Raw genomic sequence first — 22,319 nt, 5'->3', positions numbered from 1 at the left:
GCTGGACACAGGGTTTGCCTTTTTTGACTCTTTGAGTCAGTCTTTGATATTTTCTTGTCTGCTTTGTTTTTGGTCACTTTTGTTTGGAGCCCTGCTCATTTTTGATTACTCTTCTCTTCTTACGTCCCTTTTCTCAGGTTGTTTATGTTCTTTACATTACATTACCGGCTTTTGGCTGATGCTCTCTTCCAGAGCGACTTACAATTTGATCATTTTACACAATTGGCCTGACTGCATGTCTTTGGACTGTGGGAGGAAACCGGAGAACCCAGAGGAACCCCACGCAGACACGGGGAGAACATGCAAACTCCACACAGAGAGGACCCCGGTCGCCCGGCCGGGGAATCGAACCCAGACCCTCCTCGCTGTGAGGAGACAGCGCTACCCACCACGCCACCGTGCCGCCAGGTTCTTGACCTCGCCTGTTTTATGACCACATTTCTACTTCACTCTTCTGACATTAAATCTCAGAACCTGCGACCGTCTGACTCTGAGCTGTTTATCCATCAGAAATTTGAGGCTGTATTAAATTTCTGTTTATTAGTGGTTGCCATGAAATATATTGTCAGATATTGAATGCATTTGTTTAATCCCTTGGAGTGCAGACCTGTTCATGACTCCACATTTCAACTCTCCTTTCGTATACCTGCAGAACGTCCATGAAACCACCTGTCTGAACCATTGATGATACCACTCAGTGACATCAGCCTACTGATCACAACTGACGGAATGAGGTCCAAAAGAAGAACTTGGTCAGTACAGTGGTCAGCACAGATAGATAGATGCCAGCATCACTATGGTATCCGTAGTGGTTGCTAGGGTGTTGCTAAGCAGTTGCTATCCCAGATGGTTGCTAGGTGGTCGTATGGTATCCCACGTGATTGCTAAGGGGCTACTATGTTATCCCAAATAGCTACTTGGATGTTGCATTTTAGTTGTATGGTATCCCAGGTGGTTGCTAGTGTGTTGGTAGTTTGTGAGTGTGTTGTTAGGGAATCTCAAATGGTTGCTAGGATGTTGCTATGTGGTTGTATGGTTTCCCAGGTGGTTGCTAGTGTGTTGCGAGACAGTTACCATGGTATCCTAGGTGGTTGCCAAGGGGTTGCTATCTGTCATGATGGGTGCTTTTTGTTTTGTTTTTTGTTTTTTTTTCCTTTTCTTTTTTTCAAACTTTTGCATCCTATTCATTCCTAAGGGGAAAAAATATCACCATTTAACGATGATTGTAAAAATTGTATGTCCAATCAAAAAGCTGCATAGATCGTACCATTCCCAATCTTACCGAACATTCTGGCGGTGGAACAGTGTCCATATCTCAAACTGCCTGACAGGTTGGCGGACAAAACTTCGGCAGAAACGTAAGAAATAGGAAGAAGAATGTAAACTGGATGGCTATAGTGCCGTGTCTTGCTTTGCAGTGAGTAATTGTTAATAAAAAACCTGAAAATTGTCTAAAATTCAAAGGTTAAAATCTTGAGTTGCCCAACTGAAAATGATCCAGTCAGGGTTGTTTTCTCTGTAGTATCCAGGCAGATACAGCCAAGCGAGCTCTCCCATTGGTTAGGACTTCAGGAGCTGGATTGAAGGCCTTACATGTTTCACCTTACCTATGACCGTAATTAGGAAGTGATGGAGGAATCAACCAATCATGCTTTGATTTACAGTAAAGTGGAACCAATTTTTTCACTCTTGTCTTTTGCTGGAGGCGCTATATATGTTACTGAGCGTGAATACAAGCTGTAGTCTAAGCAGTGTTCCGGTTGGTTGTTAGGAATCTAAAACAGCGGCGGCTCTATGGAGGACTCTGTACTGAAAGAGTCACTGCAACACTGATGCACACAAGCCCCGATACATGATAACGTCTGTTACATGATTCAGATAAAACATTCTCATTCTTTTTTCTTCGTCTCTCTCTCGCTCCCCCTTTTTCTCCCTCTCTCTATCTCTCTCTATCTCTCTCCACCTCTTACTCTCCTTTCCCTCTCTCTGTGAATACTCTCTATATTCTCACCTTTTTCTAGCTCAGGGGTATTTGATTAAAATTCAATAAGGTCCAGTTAGAGAAAATTTCCATAATCTCTAACTTACATCATGACTCAGTCCCCTGTGTGGCGTCACTCACTCGATCTCAGAGCTCATCGTAATGCCAGATCTGATTGGCTCACATGTGATATTTACAGCGCATGTGATTGGTCTGAGAGTCTCTGGCCGCTGAAGTTACCATAAAGGCTAGAAAACCTACGCTGATTAAAACAGGAGAATTCAATAATTCTCCATAGTTTATCGGCTACAGGTCCAGGTCCGCATAGGACAGACCCTGGGTCCAAACTCTGACCATGGTCCACCTGTTGGTGACCTCTGCTCTAGAACAAACAGTTTATAAGGGTTGGTGGTAAGTGCATTCAGGTGTAACCACTTAATACTCAACACAGTAAGGATGAGGGTGACCATGGCTTGTTATGCTGTAGACGAGATGTCACATGATGTTGGAGGTCCTGGGCGAGACGGACTACAGGACTGAAGGGAGGCGTGCCGATATTTGAACTGCCCACAAAAATGAACGTTCACTAACGTCCAGTAGACCATGTTGTGCTGATTGGTGTCATTAGGTTGAAATCATATGGTTTGACATTATTATTATTATTATTATTATTGTTATTATTATTATTATTATTATTATTATTGTGGTGCATTTATCTTCTTGGCTGTTTTGTTAAACCTGGTTCCCAGAGTTGAGCCGTTCGTGGCTGTTTCCACCGAGAAGGAGGCTTTACCTAACACAATGCAGGTGAAATTTACTTTCATGTAAGTTTCCAGCTGCTATAATGTTTCAGCGCGTAAAGCCAGACTAAGTCGTGACGGCGTGAGCGAAGTGTTTCTGCAGCTCGTCAGTCGTGTGTCTCTAACAGGGCTTCAGATCTGAGACTCGGAAAGCTGAGCATGCAGCTGGTGTCGGATCCAAAGGCCTCACTCGCAGTCCCATTCCATCTGGCCTGATTCCTTATCCCCTCAAACTGCAGTCTTTCTTTTCTCAATTACTCATTTTAAGTTTTATCGGTCTTAAATCATATTATTGTTTGTTTATTGTGTTTACTTTGACCGGGACCACACACAAAATACATTAATCCCAAAAGAGAAGACGTCTTACACGGGTTTTAGCTAAATAGATGATATATACCTAGTCCTGGGGCGGTAAACCTATGAGTAATATTAAAAAAGACATTATATAATACAAAATTATGAGAACAAAATATAAGAAAACCCACAATACCAACTCACACTCCTGACTTTATCTCCCCCAAATATCCTTTCAGTAAATAATACACATTGTTCAGTATTTACTATGAATTATGGAATATCTACTCTGAGTGATTCAGCATCTTTTACAGTATCTAGTATGAATTATTTAGTTATGACTATGGGCTGTTCAGCATCTACTATAACTGATTCAGTATCTACTATTAATTATTCAGTAGCTAATACAAATTATTCTGTAACTACTACGAACAATTCAGTATGTACTTTGATTCCACTCAGTATGTATTACTAATTATTCAGCATTTACTATGAATCATTCAGTATCTACTGTGTTAATCAGTATCTGCTGTGGTTTACTGGGTAAATACTGTGAATTATTCAGTATTATCTAAACATTGAGGGCATCTGGAGAAATCTCTGTGCGTCAAGGAAAAGGCTGGGAACCACAAATGAATCGACCCCTCAGACTGCATTAAGAGCTAACGTGTTGCTGTGGTGGAGATCGCCACATGGGCTCGGGAACACTTTAATAAATTCAGTCCATTGCAGATGCAGGTTAAGTTTGTACTCTGCACAGTGGAAGTTGCATAGCAGTGATGTCCAGAAACGCTGCCGAGTTCTCTGGGCTTGAGATTGTGTATGGAAATAATGGACGTTGTGTTCTCCGGGCCAAAGAAAGACCAGATTGTTACCAGCTTAAAGTTCTAAATCCAGCGTCTGTCATGGTGTGATGGGGTACTAGTGGGTAACTTGCACATCTATGAAAGCACCATTAACACTGAACACATTTGGGAGCAGCGTGCTGTTTTTTAGATGACGTCTTTTTCAGGTTTGTCCATGTTTATTTCAACATGACATGCCAAGCAGCAAGGCGGTGTAAACGGAGAGTCAGGGTGCTGGACTGATCGGCCTGCGGTCCAGAATTAAAATCCCATTGAAAACGTGCAAAGTACAACAAAGATGGTTTGTATGGTTGCACAGCTGAAGACCTTTTAACGGAAGAGTAGCAAGATGTTTAGTCTTCAAAACGAGGTCAGTTTTGTGTCGTCAGTCCCCAAATGATTAAGTGCCATTAACGGGAAAGGCGAGGTAACACAGGGGTAAACCTGCTCCTGCACCAACTGTTTTGGAAGGTGTTGCAGCGTCAAAGTAGGAATGAGCATGTATTTACAAAAAAACGAAGTTCATGAGGGAAAACGTCATGTATTATTTTTATATTGCTTTCATTGTAGTACAGGTCAAACACTCCTCACTAGTTTCTGTTTTTATTGGAATTTCACACAGTGCCCCAACTTTTTTTTGTAATCGAGTTTGTCATTGAATAGTAAGTAGATATGTACTTCAGCAGCTTAATAAATTATACTTAAACAGGTTCTAGCTATAATTTTAGCACTGTGGAGCTTTTACAACACATTCAGCCAGTTAACACTGAAAATTTGTGATGGTAAAAGAAAACCTTTCTAAACCTGTTTCACCCTAACAGTTTGAAATGAAATGAATAACCGGCTCTAAATGTAGGTATTGTGATATAAACCCGAGTCCGTTCTACAGTTTCTCATTAGACTGAATGAATAACCGACTCTAAATGTAGGTATTGTGATATAAACCGAGTCCGTTCTACAGTTTCTCATTAGACTGAATGAATAACCGGCTCTAAATGTAGGTATTGTGATATAAACCGAGTCCGTTCTACAGTTTCTCATTAGACTGAATGAATAACCGACTCTAAATGTAGGTATTGTGATATAAACCGAGTCCGTTCTACAGTTTCTCATTAGACTGAATGAATAACCGACTCTAAATGTAGGTATTGTGATATAAACCGAGTCTGTTCTACAGTTTCTCATTAGGCTGAATGAATAACCGGCTCTAAATGTAGGTATTGTGATATAAACCGAGTATGTTCTACAGTTTCTCATTAGACTGAATGAATAACCGACTCTAAATGTAGGTATTGTGATATAAACCGAGTCCGTTCTACAGTTTCTCATTAGACTGAATGAATAACCGACTCTAAATGTAGGTATTGTGATATAAACCGAGTCCGTTCTACAGTTTCTCATTAGGCTGAATGAATAACCGACTCTAAATGTAGGTATTGTGATATAAACCGAGTCCGTTCTACAGTTTCTCATTAGGCTGAATGAATAACCGACTCTAAATGTAGGTATTGTGATATAAACCGAGTCCGTTCTACAGTTTCTCATTAGGCTGAATGAATAACCGACTCTAAATGTAGGTATTGTGATATAAACCGAGTCCGTTCTACAGTTTCTCATTAGGCTGAATGAATAACCGGCTCTAAATGTAGGTATTGTGATATAAACCGAGTCCGTTCTACAGTTTCTCATTAGGCTGAATGAATAACCGACTCTAAATGTAGGTATTGTGATATAAACCGAGTCCGTTCTACAGTTTCTCATTAGACTGAATGAATAACCGACTCTAAATGTAGGTATTGTGATATAAACCGAGTCCGTTCTACAGTTTCTCATTAGACTGAATGAATAACCGACTCTAAATGTAGGTATTGTGATATAAACCGAGTCCGTTCTACAGTTTCTCATTAGACTGAATGAATAACCGACTCTAAATGTAGGTATTGTGATATAAACCGAGTCCGTTCTACAGTTTCTCATTAGACTGAATGAATAACCGGCTCTAAATGTAGGTATTGTGATATAAACCGAGTCCGTTCTACAGTTTCTCATTAGACTGAATGAATAACCGACTCTAAATGTAGGTATTGTGATATAAACCGAGTCTGTTCTACAGTTTCTCATTAGACTGAATGAATAACCGACTCTAAATGTAGGTATTGTGATATAAACCGAGTCTGTTCTACAGTTTCTCATTAGACTGAATGAATAACCGGCTCTAAATGTAGGTATTGTGATATAAACCGAGTCCGTTCTACAGTTTCTCATTAGACTGAATGAATAACCGGCTCTAAATGTAGGTATTGTGACATAAACCGAGTATGTTCTACAGTTTCTCATTAGACTGAATGAATAACCGACTCTAAATGTAGGTATTGTGATATAAACCGAGTCCGTTCTACAGTTTCTCATTAGACTGAATGAATAACCGACTCTAAATGTAGGTATTGTGATATAAACCGAGTCCGTTCTACAGTTTCTCATTAGGCTGAATGAATAACCGACTCTAAATGTAGGTATTGTGATATAAACCGAGTCCGTTCTACAGTTTCTCATTAGGCTGAATGAATAACCGACTCTAAATGTAGGTATTGTGATATAAACCGAGTCCGTTCTACAGTTTCTCATTAGGCTGAATGAATAACCGGCTCTAAATGTAGGTATTGTGATATAAACCGAGTCCGTTCTACAGTTTCTCATTAGGCTGAATGAATAACCGACTCTAAATGTAGGTATTGTGATATAAACCGAGTCCGTTCTACAGTTTCTCATTAGACTGAATGAATAACCGACTCTAAATGTAGGTATTGTGATATAAACCGAGTCCGTTCTACAGTTTCTCATTAGACTGAATGAATAACCGACTCTAAATGTAGGTATTGTGATATAAACCGAGTCCGTTCTACAGTTTCTCATTAGACTGAATGAATAACCGACTCTAAATGTAGGTATTGTGATATAAACCGAGTCCGTTCTACAGTTTCTCATTAGACTGAATGAATAACCGGCTCTAAATGTAGGTATTGTGATATAAACCGAGTCCGTTCTACAGTTTCTCATTAGACTGAATGAATAACCGACTCTAAATGTAGGTATTGTGATATAAACCGAGTCTGTTCTACAGTTTCTCATTAGACTGAATGAATAACCGACTCTAAATGTAGGTATTGTGATATAAACCGAGTCTGTTCTACAGTTTCTCATTAGACTGAATGAATAACCGGCTCTAAATGTAGGTATTGTGATATAAACCGAGTCCGTTCTACAGTTTCTCATTAGACTGAATGAATAACCGGCTCTAAATGTAGGTATTGTGACATAAACCGAGTATGTTCTACAGTTTCTCATTAGACTGAATGAATAACCGACTCTAAATGTAGGTATTGTGATATAAACCGAGTCCGTTCTACAGTTTCTCATTAGACTGAATGAATAACCGACTCTAAATGTAGGTATTGTGATATAAACCGAGTCCGTTCTACAGTTTCTCATTAGGCTGAATGAATAACCGGCTCTAAATGTAGGTATTGTGATATAAACCGAGTCCGTTCTACAGTTTCTCATTAGACTGAATGAATAACCGACTCTAAATGTAGGTATTGTGATATAAACCGAGTCTGTTCTACAGTTTCTCATTAGACTGAATGAATAACCGACTCTAAATGTAGGTATTGTGATATAAACCGAGTCTGTTCTACAGTTTCTCATTAGACTGAATGAATAACCGGCTCTAAATGTAGGTATTGTGATATAAACCGAGTCCGTTCTACAGTTTCTCATTAGACTGAATGAATAACCGACTCTAAATGTAGGTATTGTGATATAAACCGAGTCTGTTCTACAGTTTCTCATTAGACTGAATGAATAACCGACTCTAAATGTAGGTATTGTGATATAAACCGAGTCTGTTCTACAGTTTCTCATTAGACTGAATGAATAACCGGCTCTAAATGTAGGTATTGTGATATAAACCGAGTCCGTTCTACAGTTTCTCGTTAGGCTGAATGAATAACCGACTCTAAATGTAGGTATTGTGATATAAACCAAGTCTGTTCTACAGTTTCTCATTAGACTGAATGAATAACTGACTCTAAATGGCGAGTAAGACAGTATTGAAGCACATATTTATGTTTTATAGATCTTAAATATAATACACTTCAGTCTGTAAGCCCTGAATATTGGGAGTGAACATTTTTAGCTCACTGAAGTGACAGAGGTCTGAGGCTGCAGTGCTTCGATCTCCTTTACTCACCGTGTCGTGATTGATAATGGTTTTATCTCCCATCTTTAATAAGTCCACGCTCACGTACCCACTTTGCTACTTTAAATGTCAAAATGAAAGAGAATCTGTAATGGCTCTGTTTTATTCACTGTCCTGTACTTTAGAAAAGAGAGAACGTCCACCAGATTCAGATCTCCAGTCGTGAAATTGGATGACGGCTACTTAGAAAGGAAAAAATATTCAAAGGCTCTGCATCATGAGTCAGGTCCTTCACCGCTGTCCTTTATTCATCCTGAATATTCAAAAGGAAAGGAATGGTCATTGATGTGTGTGTGTGTGTGTGTGTCGCTGTCCTGTGACCACTGATGAAGGACTAGTGGATGACCAACACAAACTGTGTATCATCTCTGACTTTACATCTACAAGGTGGACCAACAAGGTAGGAGTGTCTAATAGAGTGGACAGTGAGTGAACACAGTGTTTAAAACTCCAGCAGCGCTGCTGTGTCTGATCCACTCACACCAGCACAACACACACTCACACACCACCACCACGTCAGTGTTACTGCAGTGCTGAGAATGACCCACCACCCAAACAGTACCTGCTCTGTGAGGGTCCATGGGGGTCCTGACCACTGAAGAACAGGGTAACAGAGTATCAGAGAAACAGATGGACTCCAGTCTGTAACTGTAGAACTACAGAGTGCAGCTATACGGTCAGTGGAGCTGATAAAGTGGACAGTGAGTGTAGAAATGAGGAGGTGGTCATGATGTTATGCCTGATTGGTGTATAATGATGAATTTTTGACCTCTGAAATGTTGATTGACCTGGAGGCTGAAACTCATTTTACTTCAATCAAATTTGACAAATGTTGGATAAATATATATACTATAAATGTAAAAATACTCTAAATGAATATAATAAACTACCCTGTAAAAATCGGTCATCAGATTAACCTAAAATCATTACTTCGTTTGGTAACGAGCAACCAAGCTGATATCATTCATCTCAAAAATGACACAGACAGAAAGAATCTTTCAACGTTTTTATTTCGGCTGAATAAAACTAGTTCATTTACTTGTTACCACACGAAGTCACTTTTTTAGGTCGATCTGTCGGGCCAGTTTTATAGTGTTTAGTGTTTTAAGTAGGTGTACTTATTTTTAATGAAACTGACATTTTATTAAAATTAATAATTTTTTAAAATTAATTCAACTTTTCAAAGAAGACATTTAACCAAAGAGCTAATATTTGCAAATGTTACTTTGGACTATTCTCCCCGCGACCCTGACGGAGAAGCGGCTTTGAAAATGGATGGATGGATGGATGGACTATTCTTTTTTATTTTTTATTTTTTTGAACTTTGAAATTCTTGTAATGCCTTCTTTTAGAATCTAGTTAAACTACATGTGTAGGTTTCAATTGAAATGGGCTCATTTATGAAATGTGAGGCTGTCATTCTCAGTTTGTTGTAAATATGAACTTTTCCAGTTTTCTATGTAGGAAATTAATTCACGCCACCGTCTGCATTAAAAAAGCTTGCAGCTGCATCAAAAGAGAACAATGTCTCTTTTCAAGCTCAGTGGAAACAGCAAGATTTCAAAATGAGCTATTAGGAAATAAACGCACTTTAATAAGTAAAGAAATTTATCTCTCCAGTCTAATTTACGGAGCCCGGCTGGTGACATCCTGTATAAAAATAAAGTGTCATGACTTGGTAAGGTGTGGGAAGGAGATCATGGCTTACTAAGTCGTGGCCATGCATTAGGATCTCGTTCCCATGCTTTACTAAGTCATTTCCATGACTTAATCATCTCATTCCCACCCCTTACTAAGTTGCATTATGTTTACTTACACAGGATGTCGCCAGCAGGTCTCCGTATAATTTTAACTTAAATAAACTGTTAATTTTATATTTTAAGTATTTTGGGATCAGAAGTTTCATTATTTGAGTAAAAATTTCAAATTAAGCACAAATAAATTTGCTGAAACTTGGTAGTAAAATAAACGGTTATTGTTTGCAGTGAATCCGTAATGTTTTACTTCCCTTTATGGTTTCAGCACCGTCACGGCTCTACAGCGGAGCCCTGCTTCATCTGCACGGTCGTTCTCTCTGTTTCAGGTCTGGCTAAGCCGATGGGTCTGGTGGAGGGTCCAGGTGGGCTCGGTCAGGGCGGAGCAGCTGCCACTCTTGGGGAGGACAGTCGGGAGGCCGAGGGGAAATACGAGGAATATGGCTATAACGCCCAGCTCAGTGACCGCATCTCACTGGACAGGAACATTCCGGACTACAGGCCCAAAAAGTGAGTCCTGCTGTTTTTCACACTTCAGAAAAAAACGCACTCTGTCCCTGCAGAGGAGCAGCGGCAGCGCTACTGTAGACCCCCTGTACCACAGCAGCGTCAGACGCAGCGTCAGACGCATCATCAGACGCAGCGTCAGACGGAGCATCAGACGCATCCATCCACTCCATTATCTAATCATCTTATTATTCAGCTCTGACTAGAAATGGTTTAATATCTGCTATAAATTACTCAGTAACTGCTATAAATGATTTAATATCTGCTATAAATTACTCAGTAACTGCTATAAATGATTTAATATCTACTATAAATTACTCAGTAACTGCTATAAATGATTTAATATCTGCTATAAATTACTCAGTAACTGCTAGAAATGGTTTAATATCTACTATAAATTACTCAGTAACTGCTGGAAATTGTTTAATATCTACTATAAATGACTCAGTAACTGCTGGAAATTGTTTAATATCTACTATAAATTACTCAGTAACTGCTATAAATGATTTAATATCTACTATAAATTACTCAGTAACTGCTAGAAATGATTTAATATCTACTATAAATTACTCAGTAACTGCTATAAATGATTTAATATCTACTATAAATTACTCAGTAACTGCTAGAAATGATTTAATATCTACTATAAATTACTCAGTAACTGCTAGAAATGATTTAATATCTGCTATAAATTACTCAGTAACTGCTAAAAATGATTTAATATCTACTATAAATTACTCAGTAACTGCTAGAAATGATTTAATATCTACTATAAACTACTCAGTAACTGCTAGAAATGATTTAATATCTACTATAAATTACTCAGTAACTGCTAGAAATGATTTAATATCTACTATAAATTACTCAGTAACTGCTAGAAATGGTTTAATATCTACTATAAATTACTCAGTAACTGCTAGAAATGATTTGATATCTGCTATAAATTACTCAGTAACTGCTAGAAATGGTTTAATATCTACTATAAATTACTCAGTAACTGCTAGAAATGATTTGATATCTGCTATAAATTACTCAGTAACTGCTAGAAATGATTTAATATCTACTATAAATTACTCAGTAACTGCTATAAATGGTTTAATATCTACTATAAATTACTCAGTAACTGCTATAAATGGTTTAATATCTACTATAAATTACTCAGTAACTGCTAGAAATGATTTAATATCTACTATAAATTACTCAGTAACTGCTAGAAATGATTTAATATCTACTATAAATTACTCAGTAACTGCTAGAAATGATTTAATATCTGCTATAAATTACTCAGTAACTGCTAGAAATGGTTTAATATCTACTATAAATTACTCAGTAACTGCTAGAAATGGTTTAATATCTACTATAAATTACTCAGTAACTGCTAGAAATGGTTTAATATCTACTATAAATTACTCAGTAACTGCTAGAAATGGTTTAATATCTACTATAAATTACTCAGTAACTGCTAGAAATGGTTTAATATCTACTATAAATTACTCAGTAACTGCTAGAAATGGTTTAATATCTACTATAAATTACTCAGTAACTGCTAGAAATTATTTAATATCTACTATAAATTACTCAGTAACTGCTATAAATGGTTTAATATCTACTATAAATTACTCAGTAACTGCTAGAAATGATTTAATATCTACTATAAATTACTCAGTAACTGCTAGAAATGATTTAATATCTACTATAAATTACTCAGTAACTGCTAGAAATGATTTAATATCTACTATAAATTACTCAGTAACTGCTAGAAATGGTTTAATATCTACTATAAATTACTCAGTAACTGCTAGAAATGGTTTAATATCTACTATAAATTACTCAGTAACTGCTAGAAATGATTTAATATCTACTATAAATTACTCAGTAACTGCTAGAAATGGTTTAATATCTACTATAAATTACTCAGTAACTGCTAGAAATGGTTTAATATCTACAATAAATTACTCAGTAACTGCTAGAAATGGTTTAATATCTACTATAAATTACTCAGTAACTGCTAGAAATGGTTTAATATCTACTATAAATTACTCAGTAACTGCTATAAATGGTTTAATATCTACTATAAATTACTCAGTAACTGCTATAAATGGTTTAATATCTACTATAAATTACTCAGTAACTGCTAGAAATGATTTAATATCTACTATAAATTACTCAGTAACTGCTAGAAATGGTTTAATATCTACTATAAATTACTCAGTAACTGCTATAAATGATTTAATATCTGCTATAAATTACTCAGTAACTGCTATAAATGATTTAATATCTGCTATAAATTACTCAGTAACTGCTATAAATGATTTAATATCTACTATAAATTACTCAGTAACTGCTAGAAATGATTTAATATCTGCTATAAATTACTCAGTAACTGCTAGAAATGGTTTAATATCTACTATAAATTACTCAGTAACTGCTGGAAATTGTTTAATATCTACTATAAATGACTCAGTAACTGCTGGAAATTGTTTAATATCTACTATAAATGACTCAGTAACTGCTAGAAATGATTTAATATCTACTATAAATTACTCAGTAACTGCTAGAAATGATTTAATATCTACTATAAATTACTCAGTAACTGCTAGAAATGATTTAATATCTACTATAAATTACTCAGTAACTGCTAGAAATGATTTAATATCTACTATAAATTACTCAGTAACTGCTAGAAATGATTTAATATCTACTATAAATTACTCAGTAACTGCTAGAAATGATTTAATATCTGCTATAAATTACTCAGTAGCTGCTAGAAATGGTTTAATATCTACTATAAATTACTCAGTAACTGCTAGAAATGATTTAATATCTACTATAAACTACTCAGTAACTGCTAGAAATGATTTAATATCTACTATAAATTACTCAGTAACTGCTAGAAATGGTTTAATATCTACTATAAATTACTCAGTAACTGCTAGAAATGATTTGATATCTGCTATAAATTACTCAGTAACTGCTAGAAATGGTTTAATATCTGCTATAAATTACTCAGTAACTGCTAGAAATGATTTAATATCTGCTATAAATTACTCAGTAACTGCTAGAAATGGTTTAATATCTGCTATAAATTACTCAGTAACTGCTAGAAATGGTTTAATATCTACTATAAATTACTCAGTAACTGCTAGAAATGGTTTAATATCTACTATAAATTACTCAGTAACTGCTAGAAATGATTTAATATCTACTATAAATTACTCAGTAACTGCTAGAAATGATTTAATATCTACTATAAATTACTCAGTAACTGCTAGAAATGGTTTAATATCTACTATAAATTACTCAGTAACTGCTAGAAATGGTTTAATATCTACTATAAATTACTCAGTAACTGCTAGAAATGGTTTAATATCTACTATAAATTACTCAGTAACTGCTAGAAATGGTTTAATATCTACTATAAATTACTCAGTAACTGCTATAAATGGTTTAATATCTACTATAAATTACTCAGTAACTGCTAGAAATGATTTAATATCTACTATAAATTACTCAGTAACTGCTAGAAATGGTTTAATATCTACTATAAATTACTCAGTAACTGCTATAAATGATTTAATATCTGCTATAAATTACTCAGTAACTGCTATAAATGATTTAATATCTGCTATAAATTACTCAGTAACTGCTATAAATGATTTAATATCTACTATCAATTACTCAGTAACTGCTAGAAATGGTTTAATATCTACTATAAATTACTCAGTAACTGCTAGAAATGATTTAATATCTACTATAAATTACTCAGTAACTGCTAGAAATGGTTTAATATCTACTATAAATTACTCAGTAACTGCTATAAATGATTTAATATCTACTATAAATTACTCAGTAACTGCTATAAATGATTTAATATCTACTATAAATTACTCAGTAACTGCTAGAAATGATTTAATATCTACTATAAATTACTCAGTAACTGCTATAAATGATTTAATATCTACTATAAATTACTCAGTAACTGCTAGAAATGATTTAATATCTACTATAAATTACTCAGTAACTGCTAGAAATGATTTAATATCTGCTATAAATTACTCAGTAACTGCTAGAAATGGTTTAATATCTACTATAAATTACTCAGTAACTGCTAGAAATGATTTAATATCTACTATAAACTACTCAGTAACTGCTAGAAATGATTTAATATCTACTATAAATTACTCAGTAACTGCTAGAAATGGTTTAATATCTACTATAAATTACTCAGTAACTGCTAGAAATGATTTGATATCTGCTATAAATTACTCAGTAACTGCTAGAAATGGTTTAATATCTACTATAAATTACTCAGTAACTGCTAGAAATGATTTGATATCTGCTATAAATTACTCAGTAACTGCTATAAATGGTTTAATATCTACTATAAATTACTCAGTAACTGCTAGAAATGGTTTAATATCTACTATAAATTACTCAGTAACTGCTAGAAATGATTTAATATCTACTATAAATTACTCAGTAACTGCTAGAAATGATTTAATATCTACTATAAATTACTCAGTAACTGCTAGAAATGATTTAATATCTACTATAAATTACTCAGTAACTGCTAGAAATGATTTAATATCTACTATAAATTACTCAGTAACTGCTAGAAATGGTTTAATATCTACTATAAATTACTCAGTAACTGCTAGAAATGATTTAATATCTACTATAAATTACTCAGTAACTGCTAGAAATGATTTAATATCTACTATAAATTACTCAGTAACTGCTAGAAATGATTTAATATCTACTATAAATTACTCAGTAACTGCTAGAAATGGTTTAATATCTACTATAAATTACTCAGTAACTGCTAGAAATGATTTAATATCTACTATAAATTACTCAGTAACTGCTAGAAATGATTTAATATCTACTATAAATTACTCAGTAACTGCTAGAAATGGTTTAATATCTACTATAAATTACTCAGTAACTGCTAGAAATGGTTTAATATCTACTATAAATTACTCAGTAACTGCTAGAAATGGTTTAATATCTACTATAAATTACTCAGTAACTGCTAGAAATGGTTTAATATCTACTATAAATTACTCAGTAACTGCTAGAAATGATTTAATATCTACTCTAAATCCTTCAGTAAGTGTTTTATTTATATTAATTATTTAGTACTTACCCCCTTGTAAAATGTTTCTTTAATGGTTCTTTAGTAAAGATAGTGGTTCTCCGTACAACCATTAACACTCAAAGAACCTCCTATGTACTCAAATGATCCTTTGCCTGGTAAAATGGTTCCTCAGGTTGATGGAGAATGTGCTATAGATGGTTCTGTACAGAACCTTTTTGAAAAGAGTTCCATGTAGCACCAGTAAGGGTTCTGCTATTGTTAATGTCATGTTTGTAGCAAATGCAGAATTCTTTTTAGTGCTTTATAGAACCCTATTCATCACATTCTCCAAGAGTCTGAAGAACCACTTCTGTTGTTACAAGCTTGACATTGTAGCAGAACCCTTTTTGGTGCTCTATAGAACCATTTCACCATGCAAAGAATTTAAGCATACGAATTGTTCTTTGGTTCAGTGGTTCTGTATAGAATAATTGGCTTAGCCAAAGGAACCCTTGAAGAACCATCTTTTGTATGAGTTTACTATAAATTATTTAATAACTACTAAAATTACTTAGAATATACGATATGGATTGTGTAGTATCCACTGTGAATGACTCAGGGTGTAGTAACAACTAAAAAACAGGTTATTTAATATGGTAATATCTAATTGGCTGGGCTGTGCTCAAAGTCTGTGGGAAATAAAGTGAAACAGTCGCTGTGTGTTAATGATGTTACCCTTGAGATGAAGTGAACTCACTAATTTATTGGCTTTGGTAGATTTTTGCTTCATTTTTCAGATTTTGAAATGAGAACTGTTTAACAATTTAAGCAATTACTTTAAAACGAGTAAGTTGTGTAATTATGAGAGAGAGGAACTGAAGTGTGGACCCTCAGATGGACCCTCAGAGTTTCAGGGTGTACTCACACTAGACTGGAGGTAACAACCCAAATGTTAAGAAGAAACTTTTTTTTTTCCTCTAATAAAAGTTAAACCACTTTGGGAGCCACAAGATTTCAGTTTTACCATCTTGGCTGTAAATGTGTCTCAGTGTGTGCCGACGTCCTAGAACAGGGAACAATGATAATATAAACGAAATCACAGACCGACTCTGCTCTGCTTTCAGCTTCAGCTCAGCTACAGCTGCTTTTCTCGCATCTCCAGCAGGAAACCTCCTCAAAAGTAGAGCAGTTTCCTGTAAAATGTCTCTCAATGTTCGACTTTGTACGAGGCTGAAGTCGCTTCTCGTTCTCCAGCCTCTTGCTCGATTTTTTCCCGTTCCACCTTAAACGGTGCCTGAGGCTCCAGAATGTAACTGCTGCACTATTTAAGGTGGAATGAGACAATTTGAATGAGAATCTGGTGAATGAGAAGCGACTTCAGCTTCACGACTTCAACATATCAGGAAACCAGCTGGAGTGACTATAAACACTAATCAGTCCATCCGTCTCCAAATTATCGATGTCCGTCTTAAATCTCTCTCTTTGCCGTTTCATAGCTACTAGCTGGGCGAGTCTGTCGTCTGTGTTGCTATGGTGACCAGCCGTCTGCGCTGATCTTCAGGGTTAAAGGGTGAATCAGCAGTTCTACATTAACTCCAGCGTTTAAGACCATTTACTGTTAAACTGTGTTGAAGGATCAGCAGAGCTTTATTTTACTGTAGAGGAGGATTATTTTATTAGTACCTGCTGATCTGATTCAGCTGTGGAGCCACGACAGGACGGTGTAAAGACGTATTTCTGTCGTCTCCAGATAGGCCGCAAATGAAGCACAGTCGTGAACTACGCTGTGCTGTGTGGACACAACAGAAGAACTCACGTCATGATGATGTAAGCGTGTTCGGGCCTGGAACAATGATGGAGCAGGTCAGCGTGGGATTTGAGGGGGGGGTTAATTATGGGTCAGCGTACTTCTTGCGGAGACGACGTTCACAAGGCTTCAGCGAACAAAATTGCGGTGAAGACGAACAAACGCAGACATCGCACACATGGCAGATCGGCGAACTACGGACAACGGCACTACACGACAAAGCCTGTGATAAGTCGGTAAAAAAAGAGGCACGTCGTGAAGCAAAGATGGACAACTTTGAGCTTCATTTCGCAAGAACTATGCTGAGTGTTTTGGCCCAGACACCAGTATTTTACAGTTAAACATGAATTTGTTAAATAAGCAATTAATACCTCCTAAATGTAATAGGTCACGTCTGTTATTCCATAGCACTGAGCTCCACAACATGCAGTTTATCATATATTTAGGTTCGAGAGGACGAGGCAGAAGTTGGCTCCCTATTCGTCAGCATCGTGTTTGAATTTTCCCGTTCCACCTTAAAAGGTGCCAGTATTCTGGACTCACACATCGCCATAGTTAAAACTGTAATATAATCATTTTTCAGTAGTCATTGATCGTCATAAAATGGCATAGCGCCGCCTAGTGGAGCGACAGGCATAACGACACCGCAAAAAGTATCCGAGCTTGAAAGCTCACAAAGGCGCTTTCGGCTTCACACGACCTTCGAGAGTTTCGTCACGCAAGAAGTACGTTGAGGCCTGAAGAGGGTAAAGCTGGTTTATATTACTATTATTCTGTAATTTCAGCTTCAGTGGGGTCACAGTAAGAGCCCTCAGCACCGTGAATGTGATCCAAGCTGTGGTTCACCCGGGAAAAGAATATAAATGAATTGTATGATGGTATAATCCCACACATGAGGACCTCCGAGTCCGTAGGTCAGAGTGCAGCAAGAACGATGGGGAGAGTACGGAGAACGAGGAGGAGCCGCTTTGACTCTTCACATCATGTTGATACATGGAAGATGTTAATAATTCAATAAAAGTCCAGATTTTTTTCTTTTTACTCTGGAAAAAGGGCATAGAAACCGCGCTGGAATATTAATGGTCATCCATAATGGGATTTATATTTAGAAAGTGGGGCTGTACGTTGTGCGGAGGAGGACTGGCGACGCAGCACTCTCACTGCTGTGAAGAACAGACGGATAAGAGGAAAAGCGCGAGTTCAGCCGAGAGCGGAGCGAGTTTCTTGGAATAGTTCATGCTGACCTTTCCTTTCAGAAGAAGCATCGGTAACTGAAGCTGTTGATTTTTCTCAGAAACTTGTCTGAGTGGTCAGCACACGTTCGTCTTTTCAACGAACCGCTTCACATTTCCCCTCACCGTCCACCTCCTTAATCCTTAGTGGCCACTTTATTAGAAACACCTGTCTTGTGATCCCACTAACTGGCCACTTTATTAGAAACACCTGTCTTGTGATCCCACTAACTGGCCACTTTATTAGAAACACCTGTCTTGTGATCCCACTAACTGGCCACTTTATTAGAAACACCTGTCTTGTGATCCCACTAACTGGCCACTTTATTAGAAACAGCTGTCTTGTGATCCCACTAACTGGCCACTTTATTAGAAACAGCTGTCTTGTGATCCCACTAACTGGCCACTTTATTAGAAACACCTGTCTTGTGATCCCACTAACTGGCCACTTTATTAGAAACACCTGTCTTGTGATCCCACTAACTGGCCACTTTATTAGAAACAGCTGTCTTGTGATCCCACTAACTGGCCACTTTATTAGAAACACCTGTCTTGTGATCCCACTAACTGGCCACTTTATTAGAAACACCTGTCTTGTGATCCCACTAACTGGCCACTTTATTAGAAACACCTGTCTTGTGATCCCACTAACTGGCCACTTTATTAGAAACACCTGTCTTGTGATCCCACTAACTGGCCACTTTATTAGAAACACCTGTCTTGTGATCTCACTAACTGGCCACTTTATTAGAAACACCTGTCTTGTGAGCCCACTAACTGGCCACTTTATTAGAAACACCCACCTAACCTATTTATTATAAATTATGTACTATCTACTATGAAAAATACAGCATATGCTTTGAATTATTCTGCATCCATAAACCGTTAGGCCGCATGTCGGGCTGCGCATGCTGGCAGTAACGCTTCCCGTTTGTATTGCAGGTAAACGGGATTGTTCACGACTCTGTAAACAGACACATGATCCACAAGAGATCACATTTCCATTCCAGGGTTCAGATCACTGACTTCCACACTCTCAGCCCATAATAACACCGAGGCCTGCTGTTATATACACCAACAAATGCAATAAAGCAGTTCAATAATGTACCTAAATCAGGAATCAGCATAATTAGCATCTTCATATTGTTCCTCCGCATTGAAAAGGACGTTATGTAAGATGATTATAGTTTAATCCTGACTGAGTGGGATCATGTTATTAAAATATACATATTCAGGCTCTTCATAACTCTTCAGAACTCCTGCGGTACGTCAGTGACTGCTACTAACCTTCTGAGGTCTGAGGGTGTTTTTGTCGATTCAACCTGCTGACCAACTGAAGGACCTGTGTTTAATTGCAGTGTAATACGGGAGTCAGTGTTTGAAGGCCTTTGATGGCTGGAAGGATCTGGAAAATGAGGGTCGTTTCTCTTTGATATATGACCCTCGTTCAGCACAGCGTCACTGAATAGCACAAGAACCATCAGTCGTTTGTTTCCTCTGATATATCCGAGTCACAGTGTGTCTGTTTTGTGTTTGTTCGCGCAGCACGGTGAATTAGCTTAGATCAGATTTATTAGACTAGACTGAGTGTCCACACGCAGCTGCTTACAAACAACCAAACATTTTTGAAAATTGAAACCAAACAGAAAAATAGTCTGAATTTCAGACACGAACCAAATCAAAAGATTTGTTTAGGATTTGGAAGCAAATCTCTAAAATGTGAATGTAAAGAATTTCGTAACTATTTCAGGATTTATGTAATTGCATTTAACATGCAAAGCAAATTTAAAGCACTTCAGTCATTTCACTCTGTAGTTCTACAATTACAGACTGTAGACCACCCTGTTCTTCAGTGGTCAGGACCCCCATGGACCCCCACAGAGCAGGTACTAATTGGGTGATGGATCATTCTCGTCCTGTGACCACTGATGAAGGACTAGAGGATGACCAACACAAACTGTGCAGCAGCAGATGAGCTGTCGTCTCTGACTTTACATCTACAAGGTGGACCGACGAGGTAGGAGTGCCTAATAGAGTGGACAGTGAGTGGACACAGTGTTTAAAAACTCCAGCAGCACTGCTGTGTCTGATCCACTCGCACCAGCACAACACACACTAACACACCACCACCAAGTCAGTGTTACTGCAGTGCTGAGAATGACCCACCACCCAAACAGTACCTGCTCTGTGAGGGTCCATGGGGGTCCTGACCACTGAAGAACAGGGTAACAGAGTATCAGAGAAACAGATGGACTACAGTCTGTAACTGTAGAACTACAGAGAGCAGCTATACGGTCAGTGGAGCTGATAAGGTGGACAGTGAGCGTAGAAGGAAGGAGGTGCTGATGATGCCTGATCGGTGTAAATTCTCATTTTCTATCAAAATTCATGACCTTCCATCCTCCTGCTTTTCTGTCCGCTGATATTTATATATATATTTGAGCAGCTTTTCTATGAAAATGCACGTTGCATATAAATCAGTGTGTGCAGTATGGGGGTTTCTGTTGGTGGGGCTGGAGGGGGATCAGCGGGAGGGAGAATAATACCATCACGCTGAGCCGGCACAAAACCCACCGCATTAAAGCCCCTATCAATCAAACGCCTCTTTGGCTGCTTTGTTTGCTGAAACTATGCGCTGTTAAGGGAGAGTTATAAAACGCCTTTGAATGACATTTCCTCCGCCGTCACTGTAACTGGGATAATTTCTCATTGCTTTGGGCAGCAGCACAAAAGAGGCTTCACTGGGACAGCGCATGTTTATTTCAGCGTAATAAAGTCAAAGCTGTGCTCAGGGGGGATGATACGGCAGCAATATAGCCTCATTTTCACGATCTGTGTCAGGATGCTTCATTTTTCTGGTCTTTGGAACAAAATCAGACTTTTTACTTTTACATTCACGGCATTTGGCTGACGCTCTTCTCCAGAGCGACTTACAATTTGATCATTTTACACTGGCAGGCCAAGGTGGTGTTAGGAGAGCCCAAGGACTCTTATTGGTGTAGTGTAGGGTGTTTGCCCAGGTGGGGATTGAACCCCAGTCTACAGTGTAGAAGGCAGAGGTGTTACCCACTACACTAACCAACCACTTGAATCTCATTCCAATTTTGCCAGTCTACCTTAAATGGCGCAGTGGTTATATTCTGGTGGCGCCTGAGCCTTTATTTGAATATTTTTCGTTCCACCTTAAATGGTGCACCAGCTTCATTGTGACTTTTTGCCTCACTCCGTTTTCCTAGCTGTGTGAACACAAATATTCTAATATTTTCAAATCAGATCTGAGCCACTTTCATATGTGGTCGTATACTTAGCCTGGTACGTCTGCTTTACGGTTGGCTTTACTCCTCGTTGCCTTTTTTGTGCCATTTACTAGTGAGAACTTAACTTTGCAGGATCAGAGGAATAGAGCACTTTTACTTTTGAGACCGACCACATGTTCAGTTTTCATACAGTGTTTGTTCAACTGGGATTTTTCTGTAGAAAATGTGTTTCAGAAGTGAAAAGGTTCAGATTTGACTGCTACGAATGATGCAACACAAAACGTCTCTCGCACTGACCCTCACGGACATTAAGTACATTCTAGCATATGTGCATATATATGCACTCAAACATTAGCAACCACCTGGGAAATCATATCAGTGCTATAGAAACACATTACCAACCACCTGGGGCACCTCAGTAATGGCCTAGCAGTTCCTTAGCAACCACCGGCAAAACATCTCATAGGCCTAGCCATACCTTAGCAACCACCTGGAACAACATAGCAA

General features: G+C 37.4%; 1 protein-coding gene across 1 annotated transcript in view; it reads left to right on the top strand.

Moving 5' to 3' along the window:
- The window catches only part of galnt9 (polypeptide N-acetylgalactosaminyltransferase 9), a 149,060-nt gene that overhangs the window by 24,462 nt on the left and 102,279 nt on the right, over window positions 1–22,319 (top strand). The window contains exon 3 of the mRNA XM_037531864.1: window positions 10,262–10,442. Coding sequence (XP_037387761.1) covers window positions 10,262–10,442 — 181 coding nt within the window. The remainder of the gene's footprint in view (window positions 1–10,261; window positions 10,443–22,319) is intronic.

Source organism: Pygocentrus nattereri, chromosome 20, assembly GCF_015220715.1.
Source record: "Pygocentrus nattereri isolate fPygNat1 chromosome 20, fPygNat1.pri, whole genome shotgun sequence".
In the NCBI taxonomy this organism is placed as follows: domain Eukaryota; kingdom Metazoa; phylum Chordata; class Actinopteri; order Characiformes; family Serrasalmidae; genus Pygocentrus; species Pygocentrus nattereri.
This window is presented reverse-complemented; position numbering and strand designations above follow the sequence as displayed.